The sequence below is a fragment of the Moschus berezovskii genome, chromosome 3, assembly GCF_049115385.1.
Source record: "Moschus berezovskii isolate FMDL1 chromosome 3, NW_MosBer_1.0, whole genome shotgun sequence".
Taxonomy (NCBI): Eukaryota; Metazoa; Chordata; class Mammalia; order Artiodactyla; family Moschidae; genus Moschus; species Moschus berezovskii.
The window spans coordinates 52911172-52930280 of NC_142462.1; the positions used below are offsets into that span (position 1 = coordinate 52911172).

The 19109-nt window shown below is 38.1% G+C and overlaps 1 protein-coding gene across 1 annotated transcript in view; it reads right to left on the reverse strand.

Annotated features, from left to right (window-relative positions):
* RELN (reelin) overlaps nt 1-19109 on the reverse strand; it is a 593433-nt gene that overhangs the window by 407776 nt on the left and 166548 nt on the right. The window contains exon 3 of the mRNA XM_055420724.2: nt 18737-18872. Within this exon, the coding sequence (XP_055276699.2) occupies nt 18737-18872 (136 nt within the window). The remainder of the gene's footprint in view (nt 1-18736; nt 18873-19109) is intronic.

The window sequence follows — 19109 nt, forward strand, 5'->3', positions numbered from 1 at the left end:
CATTGCTACTTTTTGGTTTTGAGCCAAATAACTATTATGGTTCTGAGAGGAGCCAGGCAGTAACCAAAATTAAAGAATACTTTAGCTTTTATCCTCAAAGTGAGAAAAGCTCTTTTGTAACCATCTTTGCACTTAGCAAATAAGGATGCCATCTCAAATCTCAGCATTAATGCCTGCAGGCAGATTTAGAAGAAAGGCTTATGTAGCTTAGCTTTACAGCCATATTTTCAATATATTTGCTTAAGTTAAAACCAGGGGTTGATTAAGGGACCAACTTCTTGCACCTACAGTGTACATTTTTAATTAGAAGCATTTCTACTGTTTATCTTTCGCATAATATTTTAGGGCATTGCTCTTTGAAATATATGTCAGCCCAGATATCTGGTATGTTCATATTATCCATAATCCCTTATATAAATACCAGTAGTGGAGACAAATGGAAGAGATTTGACCAACACATTTTTGTTTCCAGCTTAGGACTTGCCAACGTGGATAAACAAAACCTGATCTCAGTATTGTAAGGTGCTAAATGGAGATGGAAATAATTTTGTTCAATATTTCTCAGTGCTGAATATGACAACTTCTCAATATGAACTGCTTCAATTTTTAAAAGGTGATCTAAGAATTCCAGAAAATATGTGGTTTAAATATTTTTATTTCCTCAAATTGTTTTTTTTTTAATTTAACAGCAAAGTTTTATGTAGACTTGTGACTTTAAATTTAAAATGTTACAACATAAAGCCAGACATCACTAGTGCATGCATGGAAGTTTAAATAACATAAGAGAAACTCTAATTTTCTAACAGTCTTCTGGTACCTTTATGCATTAAGGTATGTTTTTCATTCATATATTCGTGCATTTGCTCATCCATCCAACAAATATTTTTTAGAGAAATTTTTGTTCAAATAATTTTATACTACTACTTCAATTCAAACATTAATATTAGAAAATATGTAATCAGTATTTGCCAGCTCAAAGGCAATTTTCAATTTTGCATATTTCTTTCACTCTGTGTTTATGCATGTTATTTTGTTTTTAAGTAATTATTTTATCCCTGCTGTTGTTGTTCAGTCACTAAGTTGTGTCCAACTGTTTGCAACCCCACGGACTAGCACACCAGGATTCCCTGTTCTTCACTATCTCCCAGAGTTTGCTCAAACTCATGTCCATTAAGTCAGTGATACCATTCAACTATCTCATCCTCTGTCACCCTCTTTTCCTCCTGCCTTCAATCTTTCCCAGCATGAGCATCTTTTCCAATGAGTTGGCTCTTTGCATTAGGTAGCCAAAGTATTGGAACTTCAGTTTCAGCATCAGTCCTTCCAATAAATATTCAGGGTTGATTTCCTTTAGGATTGACTGGTTTGATCTCCTTGCAGTCCAAGGGACTCTCAAGAGTCTTCTCTCCAACACTACAATTTGAAAGCATCAGTTCTTTGGCGCTCAGCCTTCTTTATGATCCAACTCTTACATCCATACACAACTACTGGAAAAACCACAGCTTTGACTAGATGAACTTGTGTCAGCAAAGTGATTTCTGCTTTTTTATTACACTGTCTAGATTTGTCATAGCTTTTCTATCAAGGAGCAAGTGTCTTTTAATTTCCTGGCTGCAGTCACCATCCGCAGTGATTCTAAAGCCCAAGAAAATAAAATCTGCTACCATTTCCACTTTTTCCCGTCTATTTGTCATGATGTGATGGGACCGGATGCCATGATCTCAGTTTTTTGAATGTTGAGTTTTAAGCCAGATTTTTCAATCTCCTCTTTTATCCCTAGTATTATTAATTTTTCTTGCTTGGTCTGATACTAACATAGTGACACCTGTAAATCAACTATACTTCAAAATATATAGTGATACCAACTTTCTTTTGGCTAACATTTTCCTGGGGACTTCCCTGGTGGTCCAGTAGCTATTTCATGCTCCCAGTGCAGGAGGTTTGGGTTCAATCCCTGGTCAGGGAATTAGAGTCCACGTGCTGCAAACAAGAGTTTTCATGCTATAACTAAAAGATCTCAAAAGCTGCATTTAAAGATTCCACTTGCTTAAAAATCAAAGATTCCAATGGCACAACTAAGACCCAGCAAAACCAAATGAATAAATAAATAAAAATATTTTAAAAGCTTTCCTGGTATGTCATTTTCCCCACTCTTTGCTTTTAATGTCTGTGCCATTATGTTTAGGTTTGTCTCTTGGAAGCAGTATACTGCTGGATTTTTGAAACTGCATTCTGAAAGTTGCTGCTGCTGCTGCTGCTGCTGCTAAGTCACTTCAGTCGCGTCCGACTCTGTGTGACCCCATAGACGGAAGCCCACCAGGCTCCCCCGTCCCTGGGATTCTCCAGGCAAGAACACTGGAGTGGGTTGCCATTTCCTTCTCCAATGTGTGAAAGTGAAAAGTGAAAGTGAAGTCGCTCAGTCGTGTCCGACCCCTAGCGACCCCACGGACTGCAGCCTACCAGGCTCCTCCATCCATGGGATTTTCTAGGCAAGAGTACTGGAGTGGCTATTCTGAAAGTTACAGTGTTTTAATTCGTGATTTTTATGTTTACATTTATTGTAAATATATGTGTATGTGTTTCTGTATACACACACACACACATATATATATACCTACATATTTATAGTATCTTATATAACAGTGGAAACAGTGTCAGACTTTGTTTTTTTGGGCTCCAAAATCACTGCAGATGCTGACTGCAGCCATGAAATTAAAAGACGCTTGCTCCTTGGAAGGAAAGTTATGACCAACCTTGATAGTATATTAAAAAGCAGAGACATTACTTTGCCAACCAAGGTCCGTCTAGTCAAGGCAATGGTTTTTCCCGTGGTCATGTATGGATGTGAGAGTTGGACTGTGAAGAAGGCTGACCGCCGAAGAATCGATGCTTTTGAACTGTGGTGTTGGAGAAGACTCTTGAGAGTCCCTTATACTGCAAGGAGATCCAACCAGTCCATTCTAAGGGAGATCGATCCTGGGTGTTCATTGGAGGGACTGATGCTAAAGCTGAAACTGCAATACTTTGGCCACCTCATGCGACGAGTTGACTCACTGGAAAAGACTCTGATGCTGGGAAAGGTTGGGGGCGGGAGGAGAAGGGGACGACGGAGAATGAGATGGCTGGATGGCATCACCGACTCTGTGGACATGAGTTTGAGTGAACACCGGGAGTTGGTGATGGACAGGGAGGCCTGGCGTGCTGTGATTCATGGGGTCGCGGAGAGTCGGACACGACTGAGCGACTGAACTGAACTGAACTGAACTGATATCACATTTATATTCCTATGCTTTTTATACTTGACTTCCCCCTTTCTTTCAGTCAGTACTGTTCAGTTACTCAGTTGTGTATGACTCTTTGCAACCCCTGCAGCACACCAGGCTTCCCTGTCCATCACCAACTCCCACAGCTTGCTCAAACTCATGTCCATCGAGTTGGTGATGCCATCCAACCATCTCATCCTCTGTTGTTCCCTTCCCCTCCCACCTTCAATCTTTCCCAGCATCACGGTCTTTTCCAATGAGTCAGCTCTTTGCATCAGGTGGCCAAAGTTTTAGAGCTTCGGTTTCAGCATCAGTCCTTCCAATGAATATTCAGGACTAATTTAGGACTGGCTGGTTGGATCCGCTGTCCAAGGGACTCTCAAGTCTTCTCCAACACCCCAGTTCAAAAGCATCAATTCTTTGGTGCTCAGCTTTCTTTATGGTCCAACTCTCACATCCATACAGACTACTGGAAAATCCATAGCCTTGACGAGATAGGCCTTTGTCAGCAAAGCAATGTCTCTTCTTTTTAATATGCTGTCTAGGTTGGTCATGGTTTTTCTTCCAAGGAGCAAGCATTTTATAATTTCATGGCTGCAGTCACTATCTGCAGTGACTTTGGAGCCCAAGAAAATAAAGTCTGTTACTGTTTCCATTGTTTCCCCATCTATTTGCCATGAAGTGATGGGACCGGATGCCATGATCTTAGTTTTTTGAAGGTTGAGTTTTAAGTCAACCTTTTCACTCACTCTCCTCTTTCACTTTCATTAAGAGGTTCTTTAGTTCTTCTTCGCTTTCTGCCATAAGGGTGGTGTCATCTGCATATATGATGTTATCGATATTCCTCCCGGAAATCTTGATTCCAGCCTGAGCTTCATCCAGCCTGGCATTTTTCACTATGTACTCTGCAGGTAAGTTAAATAAGCAGAGTGACAATATACAGCCTCGATGTACTCCTTTCCCAATTTGGAATCAGTCCATTGTTCCATGTTCGGTTCTAACATGTTTCTTGATCTGCATACAGGTTTCTCAGGTGGCAGGTAAGGTGGTCTGATATTTCCACCTCTTGATGAATTTTCCACAGTTTGTTGTGATCCACACAGTCAAAGGCTTTAGTGTAGTCAATAAAGCAGATGTTTTTCTGGAACTCTCTTGATTTTTCTAAGATCCAATGGATTGTTGGCAATTTGATCTCTGGTTCCTGTTCCTTTTCTAAATCCAGCCTTGAACATCTGGCAGTTTTCAGTTCTTATATCATTGAAGTGTCACTTGGAAAATTTTGAGCATTACTTTGCTAGCATGTGAGATGAATGCAATTGTGCAGAAGTTTGAACATTCTTTGGCACTGCTTTTCTTTGGGACTGGAATTAAAACTGACCTTTTCCAGTCTTGTGGCCATTCCTGAGTATTCCAAATTTGCTGGCATATTGAGTGTAGCACTTTAAAAGCATCATGTTTTAGGATTTGAAATAGTTCAACTGGAATTCCATCACCTCCACTAGCTTTGGTGGATCAAATTTTATTTCATTCTTTCCCCATCCCACCCCCTATTTTGGAAGATATGCACTTATTTCTGATCTATACATTTATGTTTTCAAAAATCATTCTTAACTAAGCCTATAATCTTCTTCCAGAACAACTGGAGGACCTTAGAAAATTTTAATACTGATTTTTCTCACACATTGATGTTGCTTAGTATTTTGGTTATTCTTTGTCTTTAAATTCTATCCTAAAATAATTATTGGTTTATAGTATACATATACATTTACTTGTATCTTCAATATTCATTTAGAGTTTCTAACATTCTTACTACTAATTATTGTGTTACACCATAATTTCATGCATCCTACGTCTTCTGAGCTTGTTTTCTTTTTTTCTAAAGTACATTCCTTAAAAACTTGCTTTAAAATTATCTCTGTGTGGGAAAAACAATTAAAACTTGTATTTTTTTTAAATGTCTTTTTTGTTTGTTTGTTTGTTTTCACAATGACTGGTACTTCATCAGGGTATAGAATTCTGGGAAGACAATTATTTTCCTTCCCCACTTTGAAGATACTGTTTCATTGTCACCTATTGTTGCTTATGAGAAAAGCACTGCTAGACTAAAATTACAGGTTATCTGCCTTTTCTTTGTGGTTGTCTTTGAGATTTTCTATGTCTTTGACCTTCTGAAGGTTCACTATGATCTATATCAGTGCTAATTTATTTTACTTATTTTGATTAAATAGAAAAGACTCCTGTCTTCCTTAATTCCAGAAAATTCTCCTCCATGATCTCTTGAAATATGCCCATTTTCATTCTTTCTATTTCCCCTTCAAAAGCTTCTACAAGATGCCAATTTCTTAACTTGGTGTTCCATACAAGGAGAATAATGTAAAACTAGACTTCTCACATGCTGAGAGTTTTTGTTTCTCATAAGTGACTTACTTTTACCAAAGGCTTCAGTCAAATAACAAGCTTCTTTGCTGTTCTCCCAGGCAGAATAATACTTTGAAGATCTAAGCTTCATGCAGCGAGCCCAGGTCCTGATCCCTGTCCTCCCCTATATCATGACTGTACCTACAGGTGCCACTCAGAATTCTAGGCCTAGGACCTAAACCCAGATTTAAAATACCCAAAGGCTAACAAAATGTCAGTTCCTACTTTATGATCCAGTTTTGATAGCTCCCATTTTCCCCAAAACTATGTTGTTGTTTCTCCTTCAAACAAGTTTTTTATATATTTTAATCATTTCAGTCAAAGTTTCTATGTGATTTTAGTGGAAGAAGTTTTCACTGTGCCAACTCAGGCTTCCATGATGCCAAAAATCCTCTGAAAACATAACTTTAATGTGTTTGAAATATTTTTTAGGCATTTTCCAAGTTGTTATACTGTCTTTCATAATTACTATTAATATTTTAAAAGTGACATAGAGTGGTATACAGGATGGTGGTTAAAAGGACATGTTTTAGATCAAAACCAACTTGTCTCTGAGCTCTTTCTTCAGTAGGTGGTTCAAGTAGAGGAATTCAGTAGTCTTCCTGGTACACAGGTGTTTACCAAATGGAAGTTGCTATTTTGACTACTACTATCATTATCACCTGGAGAAGGAAACGGCAACCCACTCCAGTACTCTTGCCTGGAAAATCCCATGGACAGAGAAGCCTGGTAGGTTATAGTCCATGGAGTTGCAAAGAGTCAGACATGACTTGAGTGACTTCACTTTCTTACTTTCTTTCTTATCATTATCACCATCATCATCACATGTTATCCCAAATTTCACTATTACTCACTTTCCTATTAATGATGATTAGCCTTTCAGATCAGTTAATTTTAAATATTAGGTACATGGCAGTAAATTTTCATGGCACAAGGGCATACTTGAAAAGACCCAGAACTTGAAACATGTGGCAGGGGATTGGGGGGAAATGAGGGATTGGCCGGGTCAAAGCAGGGGCTGAGGCTCAGAAGTGGAGACAGGGGGAGCCTAGGGTAGCCATAGAGCAGCTCTGAGTCCTGAGCACTGTGTGGGAAGCGAGCCAGAGGGAATCCTCACCTGTCACACTTGGCCTAGCACTGCCCATAAAGTTAAGGACCATAGTAATTGCTTCACTGGCAAACAAAATGAAAATGAAGAGTTTGGTAATCAGTTTTTTACATAAAACTTCCCTACTTGTTCAGGTTAGCAGTTATGATAATTCAAGTTCACAGGACAACTCCAAAATCAATGTCCTCTGAAGTATATGGTTATTTACATTCTGTAAATGTTATGGTAACATTAGAGGAAAAAATAATTCATTCAATCCTCTAAATTAGTACTGCACACTGAATTTTCTATAAAAATGGAAATGTGCTAGATGTGTTGTCCAATATAATAGTCACTAGACATTTATGGCTAATGAGAACTTGAAATGTGGCTAGTGCAAATGAAAAGCTGATTATTTAGTTTTATTTGACTTTAATCATTTAAATTTAAATAATCATATATAGCTACCATGTTAGAAAGTACAATTTTAAACAAATTTTTGAGTATGTGTGTGTATATATGCATATGTGTATATATGTATATATGCAGGTACCCATGTGTGCATATACACACACACACACATATACACAATATAGATATCCATACATAAATATACACACATCGTATGTGAAATAAGTCAGAGAGGACAAGTTCTTCAAAAAATTTTTATCTGGAAGAAGAAATCAAAATTTTATTTCATATTTGTAATAATGTCTTAATATTTAAAGATCTTAAAGCAGAACTAAGCAGAATCCTCTTGATAGTATATATTAACCCAGTTATTATGTTGGCAAACTGTGGAGTTGCTGCTGCCATGAGAAAAGCTTATTTACCTGTTTCCCAGACATTTTTGTCATCACTATTATTGACTGTGTAGTCAGTTTAAAGAAAAAGAAGTAATTTCACATTTTTGGCTTCTAAAACTGGTTCCACTGAATTCTAACAGAGAAGTAATTCAAATCTCTGCCCACATCTCATTAGAAAATTTCTATCAGATATGGAGACCTGCTGATAACTGTAATATGTAAAGCTTTTAGATTTACTGATTTGGGTCCTTCTGCTTTCACAAGAGTTACGTGTGTTTTCAAGTAAGAAGAGCAAAGTAGAGTAGTAATCCCGTCTAAATCACAAGGCCTTCTAATAAGGAGCATCTTGGTCCTATCCCTGGGTGGGGAAGATCCCCTGGAGAAGGGAAAGGCTACCCACTCCAGTATTCTGGTCTAGAGAATTTCATGGACTGTACAGTCCATGAGGTCTGAAAAGAGTCAGAAATGACTAAGCGACTAACTTTCTCTTTCACTTTCAAGCATTCCAAACCTTAGTCCATTTACTTAAGTGCCCTCCACAAGTTACAATTACATTACAGGAATGGAAGGGAAGAAGAAAAGGATCGGTTTGCTATAGAGTTTAAAGACTTAATGTTAGAAAAACTACTATTTCTACATAAAAATTTAAAAAAAATTTTAAATCACCAACAACTATTTACTGTGGGGTAGAATTTCAAAGATGCAGGTCCATCTTTGGACCTGAGTTAAAAATACTTCATTTCTGAAGTAGACAATTTTTCTCACTATAAAGTGGTTCTACTTCTCTGATGGTCTTAACATTTTGATGCAAAGAAAAGTGTCACACTGAGATTCCAGTAGCTTTCCCTAATATAAACAATGCCATTTACATGGTGGCTTTTTAAAAAGAAGGAGACACAGGAAGGGATAAAGGAGACAGGAAAAATTGAAGGGAATAGTTTTGCCTTTTGAATATCTGTAATTAAAAAAAATATATGTTGTGTAATTACTGTAATAAAAATAATTTCTTACACCTTCCTGGTGACTAATGGACATATTTTATCTCAAAATTTTACCATACTCCTTAAAACAAAGGATTAAATCCCCAGGAAGCATCTCGACCTCATTTGACAAAATGTTGATAAGTAAGAACACACATTAGTCCCTGAACTTTGACTAGCTCCTTGTCCAAGCCTAATTGGCTATTTAACTTTGATGAAAAACAGGCCTGTGAGGAAATGAGAAGTATCAGTTAGGCTTCTAGCCACTCATGTTTAAGTGCAGATTTTTTTTTTAAATCCTATGATTCGAAGGTATGTTTTTGAAATAACTGTCTCAAGTTGGGGAATGTCTGTTTAAAAAAAGAGAAAATTGGATCAATAGGAAAAAATTAAGACTTATAACTTAGGAAACAGATGAAATTCCTCCCTAGTAAAATAGCATATCTGGTTTTATCAAACAGTGTGGATACAATCATTTTGTCCTTACATGAGAAGTAATTTATTTTTGCAGTAAGCTGTGTATGCATGTGTGTGTGCGTGCTCAGTCGTGTCTGACTCTGCAACTCTATGGACTGCAGCCCACCACGCTCCTCCATCCATGGGATTCTCCAGGCAAGAATACTGGAGTAGGTTGCCATATCCTTCTCCAGTGGTTCTTCCTGAACCAGGTATCTAACCCACGTCTCTTGCATCTTCTGCACTGCAGGCAGATTCTTCACCCACTGAGCCACTTGGGAAGCAAAAGCTATGTATAAACAAGACCTAAACAAACATTTCTCCAACATATAGACAGTCAACAAACACATGAAAAGATGCTCAACATCGCTCATTATTAGAGAAATGCAAATCAAAACTATGAGATATCACCTCACACTTGTCAGAAAGGCCATCACCAAAAATCTACAAATAATAAATTCTGGAGAGGATGTGGAAAAAAGGGAACACTCTTGCAATACTGGTGGGAATGTAAATTGATACAGCCACATTGGACAACAGCATGCAGATTTCTTAAACAAACTAGGAATAAAACTACCATGTGACCCAGCAATCTCACTACTGGCTATAAACCCTGAGAAAACCATAATTCAAGAAGATACACGTCCCCGATCGTTCACTGCAGTACTATTTACAATAGCCAGGACATGGAAGCAACTTAGATGTCCATCAATAGAGGAATGGATAAAAAAGCTGTGATACATATATACAATGGAATATTACTCATCCATATAAAGGAATGAATGTGAGTCAGTCGAACTGACGTAGATGAACCTAAAGCCTGTATACAGAGTGAAGTAATTCAGAGACAGAAAAACAAATATTATATATTAACACATATATATGGAATCTAGAAAAATGGTACTGGTGAACCTATTTGCATGGCAGGAATAGACACACAGATGTAGAGGATGGACTTGTCGACACAGCAGGGAAAAGAGAGTGTGGGATGAATTGACAGAGTAGCATTGATATATATACACTACAGTGTGTAAATCAGATAGATACTGGGAAACTGCTATATGACTCAGGGAGCCCAGCCTGGTGCTCTGCAGTGACCTGGAGGGGTGGGACTGGGGAGTAAGAAGGAGGACCTAGAGGGGTGGTATGTGGGGGTGAGAGGGAGGCTCCAGAGGAAAGGGACACACACACACACAGCTGATGTGTGCTGTGGTCAGCAGAAACCAATGCAACTTTGTAAAGCAATTATCTTCCAGTTTAAAAAAAATTTTTAATACAAAGTAAAATAAAATCTGTATATATCAACTGTTAGTGTCCTTATCTATAGGTATGAATGCACTCCCCATAAATGCACCTGTGGGGGAGTTCCTGATCTTATTTCAAACGTTTAAGTAACAAGGCAAACATCTCCAATGTTTTCTTCTGATCGATGGAAATAAATGGGCAACCATAGTATCTTTCATGAGGAATCCTCCAGACAGACTAGAATGGCTGTCATAAACAATTAAAGGCACCAGAGATATACTCAAGGCAGAATTTCAAATCTCTGCATCTGTATCACTTTGAGTATGTTCAGTGTTCAGAAAGTTCTAATGTCTTCAATTTTTTAAAATGATTTTTTATCTTCTTGTTTAGTGTACTTTTAAGGTCCCTCTAGGAGAATCTTCCTTTAAAATATCAAATGTTCAAATATGGTCCACCTCTGTACTTCTTTGGGCCCTTGAGTTCAATTCTTTGTTGTTGCTTCGGTATCTTAAATAGAACACTGCTTGCTTTATACTGTTCTCAGTATAAAGTTTGCTGTTTGCAGCGAGTTCATTTAAGGTTAAATTAGCATTAATTTAGACACAAACCTGCTCTTCTTTTATGTTCTGTTTTTATTCTAATATTATGCTAGCATCTGTCCAAGCAGTTAAATCTAATGGTGTTCAATTTTGCCTTTAATTCATACATTCTTTCGCTATATGTGATTTCCCTTGTGAAAACGGATGGGATATAATCAGCATCCAAAGAATGAACCTATATCATACATATCAAGATCAGGCCCATGTTTGACATATTAATCAGCCACATTTCAGAAGTTTAAATCAGTGCTTGTCTAATATTTCATTTAAAACTCTAGTTTTCATCTTATCAATACCATAGGCATTTTATCATATAAAACAGGTAACTGATGATTTTAGAGGAAAATGTAGTAAAGTGGCAAAAATCACTTGCTTGAAACTGGATTGCCTTCTGAATCCAGGTTGTGTCAATCACTGAGTTATGTTAAGCAAGTTATCTAACATCTCTGTACTTTAATCTGCGTGCATGCTAAGTCACTTCAGTCAGGTCCGACTCTGGGTGACCATATTTTCTCTAACCTGTCAGGTTTCTCTGTTCATAAGACTCTCCAGGCAAGAATACTGGAGTTGGTTGTCATGTTTTCCTCCAGGGGATCTTCCCAATCCAGGGATCTAACCAGCATCTCCTGCATCTCCTGCACTGCAGGCGGACAGTCCATGGGGTCGCTACTAGTTGGACGGGACTGAGCAACTTCACTTTCACTTTTCACACATTGGAGAAGGGAATGGCAACCCACTCCAGTGTTCTTGCCTGGAGAATCCCAGGGACGGCGGAACCTGGTGGGCTGCCATCTATGGGGTCGCACAGAGTCGGACACGACTGAAGTGACTTAGCAGCAGCAGCAGCAGCAAGCCACAAGGGAAGGCCTGTACTTCAATCTACTCATCTGTAAACTGAGATAATAATAGCATCTACTTCACAGAATTACTGTGAGGATATAATGGATTAAAAGACATAAACTACTTAGAATAGTGACTGGTATGTTGTAAATTTTCAAAAATATTAGTTAATTTTGCAGTTGTTATTTTACAACTCTATTTCCTTGTTCAACTCTGTGTGACCCAGTTTCTGTTAGAGTTCCATGCCCTGGAGATTTCCTCCTTCCCTTCCATCCTTTCTTCCCTCCTTCCCTTGTCCTTTTTACTACCTTTTCACCTCCACCTTCCCCGCCTTAACTTCCTTCTTCCTTCTCTTCCCTCTTTCTATACCACCTCCTCACCCTTGGAAAAAATTTTTAATTTACATCCAAAAACTTTGGATAAGTTTGAACTTACTAGTCACTAAAGATTAATCAAATACAAAAGTGAAGACAAACTGTATTATTGTAAGATCTGCACACTAAGCAGATCTCTGGATGAAATTATCATTTAAGATGTAAATGTGATCAACTGGTGTCATAAAACTAAGGACAGAATAATTTTAGCTACTGATCCCTTTGATACATTTGTACCAGTACAGCTAGCAACTTTATCCTCAGGCCATTTTCTTCTCTCTGTCTCTCACTTGATTATTTTTAATGAGAAAAGCAGTGAAAACATAGTATAAATGATTATGTTGCTAAAGGTTTATCAACAAAACATGGCTTATTCAGACAGAGTGCTGCTTATTCTTCTCTGGGAATGGCACACACAACATGCTATATAATGGTTTGGTATTTCAGTTTAAATAGTCCATAGTTCATACTATGAGATTCTTTGAGAAAGGATTCAAATAGATAATTGGGTTTTAAAATCACAGAGTTTGGACCATACACTGGCAATACTAATAATGAGGTTGCAGAATTGGGTGCAGTGCTGATTCAACTGCCAGCTCTAGAGAGACCACATACATGGTAAATGATAAATATTAGTTGCTGGATTTCTTCAAATCCAAGACCATCAATCATAATGTGTGTGTGTGCTCAGTCATTCAATTGTGTTTGACTCTTTGCAATCCCATAGACTATAGCCTGCCAGGTTCCTCTGTCCATGGATTTTCCAGTCAAGAATATTGGAGGGAGTTTCCATTTTCTTCTCCAGAGGATACTCCCAACACAGGAATCAAATCCATGTGGATTCTTTACTGCTGAGCCACCAGGGAAGGTGTAAGAAGCAACTTAAGGGATTTCAAAATGTAAAGAAAAAAAAAAAAACTTCTGTATTTTAGAATCAATGAAATATGTCATTATTAGCTATCAAGAAATATTTACTGACTAATATTTTGTAATAACCTATAAGGGAAGAGGATCTAAAAAGGAATATATATATATATATATATATATATATATACACACATGCATGTATGTGCCTATATATATGAATTACTGTGCCATACACTTGAAACTAACATGATGCTGCAAGTCAACTATACCCCAAGAAATGAAATAAAATAAAAAATAAAGCAAGAAAAAACATATTGAGGGCCTTCTATTGTCTATAGTTTGGTATTAAGAACTATTAGTTACATAAAAATACCTAATACAGTCCCTGATCTTGGAGGATTTCAAGCCCAGTCAAAAATGAAAACACGTGAAAAATAATGACATGAATGAACAAACTAAGAGAAATTAAAGAGTCTCTTGATGAAGGTGAAAGAAGAGAGTGAAAAAAGCTCGCTTAATATTCAACATTCAAAAAACTAAGATCATGGGATACCGCCCTATCACTTCATGGCAAAGAGACGGGGAAAAAATAAAAAGGTGACAGACTTTATTTTATTTGGCTCCAAAATCACTACGGACAGTGACTAAAGCCATGAAATTAAAAGACGCTTGCTCCTTGGAAGAAAATCTATGACAAACCTAGATAGCATATTAAAAGGCAGAAATATCACTTTGCCGACAAAGGTCCATCTAGTCAAAGCTATTTTTTTTCCACTAGTCATATATAGATGTGAGAGATGGACCATAAAGGAGAGGGTGAAGGTGGGATGATTGGGGAGAACAGCATTGTAGCATGTATGTTATCATATGTGAAATGAATCACCAGTCCAGGTTCGACGCATGATACAGGAAGGAGGCTTGGGGCTGGTGCACGGGCATGACCTGGAGGGAGGATATGGGGAAGAGGGAGGTGGGAGGGGGGTTCAAGAAAGGGAACACATGTACACCCGGGGCAGATTCGTGTCAATGTATGGCAAAACCAACCAATATATTAATGTAAGGTAATTTGCTTCCAATAAAATAAATTAAAAAAGAAAAAAAAAGAAAGCTGAGAGCCAAAGAATTGATGTTTTTAAACTGTGGTGCTGGAGAACACTATTGAGAGTCACTGGGATAGCAGGATCAAACCAGTCAATCCTAAAGGAAGTCAGTCCTGAACGTTCACTGGAAGGACTGATACTGAAGCTGAAGCTCCGGTACTTGCACTGCCTGATGTGCAGAGCTGACTCACTGGAAAAGACCCTGATGCTGGGAAAGACTGAGGGCAGGAGGAGAAGGAGCAGAAAGAGGATGAGATGGCTGGACGGCATCACTGACTCAAGGACATGAGTTTGAGCAAGCTCCAGGAAATAGTGAAGCACAGGGAAGACTGGCGTGCCGCAGTCCATGGGGCTGCAAAGAGTCGGACATGACTGAGCAACTGAACAACAATAACAACAGTGAATTAACTAATGATATGAAAACCTTATACAAAGTACATTACAAAAGCATGTGAGTATGGCTGAAGTTTAATTTCCTAAAAGTAATTTTCCCTACCTTAAAAAGTAAAAGCTTTAATTTTCAGGGTTAGTCAGAAAAGACAGAATCAAAGTATATTTATGTTTCAAATGCCATAGGATTTTGTGGGGGTTTTTTTGTGTGTGTGTGTAATGTTTAAATTAATATTGAACACTAGAAATCTTCTTCAAATATTGCTGGCCACATACTAATTACAGATACTGATCCTTACATATAGCTCTTCTCAACATGTAATAAATACTACAGTAAGAAACAAAGGAAAGAAATTGTAAGACTTTAGCTCAGAAAATTTCAAATGAATTGTTCAGTAGTTCATGTTTAATCTTCAGTTTCCCTATACTCTCTCACAAACTAATTAGGAAAAGAGATCAATAAAAACATCTTGCCCACACAGGAGGCAGCTACTCTTTGTAACATTCAACATAATCATTGCTTACAATAAGCATAGACTTAAACATTTACTAAGAAAGTTAAAAAATGAAAAGTGCATCATCAAAATTTTATTAGGAAATACAAGTGAGGGTGTGTAAACTTCGTTGTAATCAGTAAAAATTACTTATTACCAAATTGTATATTTTTTTACCAAATGCTAATAAAATATTGTTTGGAGATGACATACAACACATTATTTCTAAGAGAATACAATTTGATATCCCAGGAACAGTGATGCCACAAGCCATCAAATATCATTTTAAAACATTAAATTAAAAGCTATATCTATTTGGAAATATGCAGTTCTGTACAGCTGGCATAGATTTACTTTGTGTTTTTTCAAAAAAAAAGTAATTCTTGTTTTAAATGAAGAGCTTATGAATGGCAAGAATTTAAATTATCCTAATAAGTGCCAACATGAGTAAGACAAAGTGTGCTAAAAGAGAGACAGAGGTTACTATTAAACTAAAGAAATAGACAACATTGTACAACAGATATTATGTTGGCACTCCATATCCCTGGATTTTGCTTCCAAGGTGGGTTGAATCTCTGGATGCACAAACCATAGATATAGAGGGTCCACTCTACCGTGCTGTTTAATATAAGGGACTTGAGAACATGTGGAAGGTCCTAGAACAACCTCTTCCCCAGTCTCCTAGGATGCAGAATTCAAAGGATATTTTCTGTGATCACTGTGTATATAAGTCCTTGAACCAACTGTGGAGGAATCATGAAGAAATAAGAATTTGTCCTTTTCCAATCTAATCTAATAGAAAAAGCAAGAATTTAAATCAAATATAAGTAAATAGTAAAATATAGTCAGCATTATAACAGAGTTGGGCTTCCCAGGTGGCATTAATGGAAAAGAACCCACCTGCCAATGCAGGAGATATAAGAGACGTAAGTTTAATCCTTGGGTCAGAAAGATCCCCCGGGAAAGGGCATGGCAATCCCCTCCAGTATTCTTGCCAAGAGAATCACACGGACAGAAAAGCCTGGGTGGTTATGGTCCATAGAGTAGCAAAGAGTCAGACACGACTGAAGTGACTAAGTATACACGCATAACAGAGTTATAAGCAAAATGTGACAAAACATATCACTTCTGTTGCTGATATCTCAGAAAGCTTCACAGAAGATTTTTACTTAAGAATGGCAGCTTGAAGAATGAGTAAGAATTTAACAATTGAATTTGAGAGAATAGGCATTCCAAGCTAAGGGAAAAACATGGAGAAAGAAAAAAAGTCAGGGAATGTTTAGGGAATTGTGGGACATGCTGCCAATTTGTGACCATCAGGAGGCAGACGTAATGGGAGACAAGAGAGAAGTTGATAAACCGCAAGATTTGAAAGCGCCCTCAAACCCACTCCAAAAAGCTGGCCTTTAGAAGAAAGTCATAGGCTATCCAAGATTTGAGCAATCACACTTTGTGCCTTAGGAAGATTAACTGTGAGATGGACTGGATAAGAAATGGGCTGGAGGTAAACCAGTTAGGAAGCTATTGCAAGCACCTTAGCAAGAGGTACTGGAAAGAAAGGGTTCAAGGGTGAAAAAGTTTCTGAGGGAGAAAATGATGGGATTAAATGTTAACCAGCCGGGTGGATGAATCTGATGTTTGCAGCCTGAGTAACCCAGAGGATAGGCAGAGAGAATATATAATCAGTGATGTGACATACACCCTTGACAATGAACTGTATATTATTAAGGGATAAAAAAAGGCAATGGTAAATTTTGGAGTATTCGGGTTTTACAGGATCTTGCTGTCTGAGGAGAAGGCTGGCATAGAACAGTATTCAAGATGAATTCCAGCCCTGTTTCACCTGACTGCCCATAGAATAACTGTTTCAGAACTTATTCCATTGGCCTACTCATCTATTCAACAAATATTTAGGTAGTGCTTCCAGTGTGTTCAGGAACTGTATTAGACAACTGGGGTGAATCAGTAAACAAAACAGAAAACCATTCTTACCTTCAAGGAACCAGCATTTCAGCAGGAACAATCAGACAATAAATAGCATACATAAATAAATGAAGTATATCATGTTTTAGAACTGAAAAAAACACAATGGAAGGAAAAAAGAGATAAGTAAGAAAAATGAGGAGTGATGATTGTGTGGCAGGAGTAAGGGAATGGTCTGCATTGAGAGATGTCACAAGTCACAGACTCTGAACCATAGTGCAGTGTTTAACTAAGGATGCTATTGGGACACTGCTCACTACCCTTCCCTGTTTCCTCCTGATAAGCACAGGAGAGATTCAGTAAGTTTCTATAGAGTTCTGACTTCTTATCACCATGAATCAGCTAACTGTTTATGTTTTTCTCTTGGCACTTGTGTCTAGGTTTAGCTAAAAGCTGAATCTCTAAATCTCTGGTCTTCTAAACTGTGTGTGGATCCTCATAGCATTTTTTTGTATCTGTTTTCATCTTATTTTCTGAAAATCATTTCCCTATTGTCTTCATTTCTTCACATACTTTTATCTTACTGATTTTTTTTTTCAATTTTGGCCTTTTTTGACACCAAAATGAGTGGCCTTAATTAAGGTTCAGTTCAGTTCAGTTCAGTCGCTCAGTCGTGAACGACTCTTTGCGACCCCATGAATCACAGTACACCAGGCCTCCCTGTCCATCACCAACTCCCGGAGTTCACTCAAACTCATGTCCATCGAGTCGGTGATGCCATCCAGCCATCTCATTCTCTGTCGTCCCCGTCTCCTCCCACCCCCAAACCCTCCCAGCATCAGAGTCTTTTCCAGTGAGTCAACTCGTCACATGAGGTGGCCAAAGTATTGGAGTTTCAGCTTTAGCATCAGTCCTTCCAATGAACACCCAGGTAAACCTGCTAGAATAATACCTTTAAATAGTTACTATATACATAACCTCAGACAGGTTATGTAACCAAGCAGGACTCTATAGGGCCTTTGCAGACAGACCACTGCATGTCCTACTCCGGCCTCGTGTGTGTGTGTGTGTGTTAGTTGCTCGGTCATGCCCGACTCTTTGTGACTCCATGGACTGTAGCCCACCAGGCTCCTCTGTCCATGGAATTCTCCAGGCAAGAATACTGCAGTGGGTTGCCATTTCCTTCTCCAGAGGATCTTCCCAACCCAGGGACTGAACCTGGGTCTCCTGCATTGCAGGCAGACATTTTACTGTTTGAGCTATTAGGGAAACCTATGCATGCCTGCCTGTTACTTGTAGAAAAACTTTAGTCTCCCAGGCCTTCCCCAAGTGCCAAAGCATAAATTTAATCAGAGAAGAAAATTCAGAAACAAAGGAAAACAGTCAAGCAAGACAAAATAATAATAGTTTAGCTATTAAACAAATTCAAGGACCTTGAGTTCCTCCTCAAGAGCTTCAGGTAATATTGTGAGCCATAATATTTGAGCTACTTTGCAGATATTGAAACCCCCACCAGGTAGAAGTTAACTGTATGCTGCTACAAGCATCTTGACTCCAGACTGGTTGGAACCAGAAGGTTGATGATACTGACTTCTGATTGCCTTACCATCAGCCAATCAGAAGAATGTCCATGAACTGATCACACACCCTGCAACCTTCTCCCTCATCCTGTCTTTAAAAACTGTTTCCTAAAAATCATTGGGGAGTTCAGGTCTCTTGAGCACTAGCTACCTGGACTCCTTCCTTGGTGCCTTGCGATAAACATTGTACTTCCCTTCACCACAAGATGCTTAATTCACCACAAGATGATTAATTTTACTGTACACAGGCGGGAAGATCCAAGTTTGGTTTGATAACACATTTGCCTTCTATACCAGTCACTTTGGGTACTTACATGAAATTCACACAGCCTGTACCAGCAGGTGGAGCAATCCAGACGAAGCTGAGGTTGGTTGTGGGCAGATGACTCACATGAGAGGCCACCACACTGCACATAAACTGGTTACCAAATTGGTGGTCAGACATGATACCTGACAAACAGAAAGGAAAGGGTATTGTTATAAAAACAAGAAAACAAAATCCTTCATATGACAGCATAACAATATTTTCTGGACATTTTTCTTTTATGTTAAGATTCAACATGCTGTCTGGCTTCCCCATAAGTTGTGCAGTTTTCTATTTTCTATTGTCAGAAGGAAATTAATCATTTAAAACATTATTGTTAAGGAGCAATCTACTAAACTAATTGTTATAATATTTGTTTAATT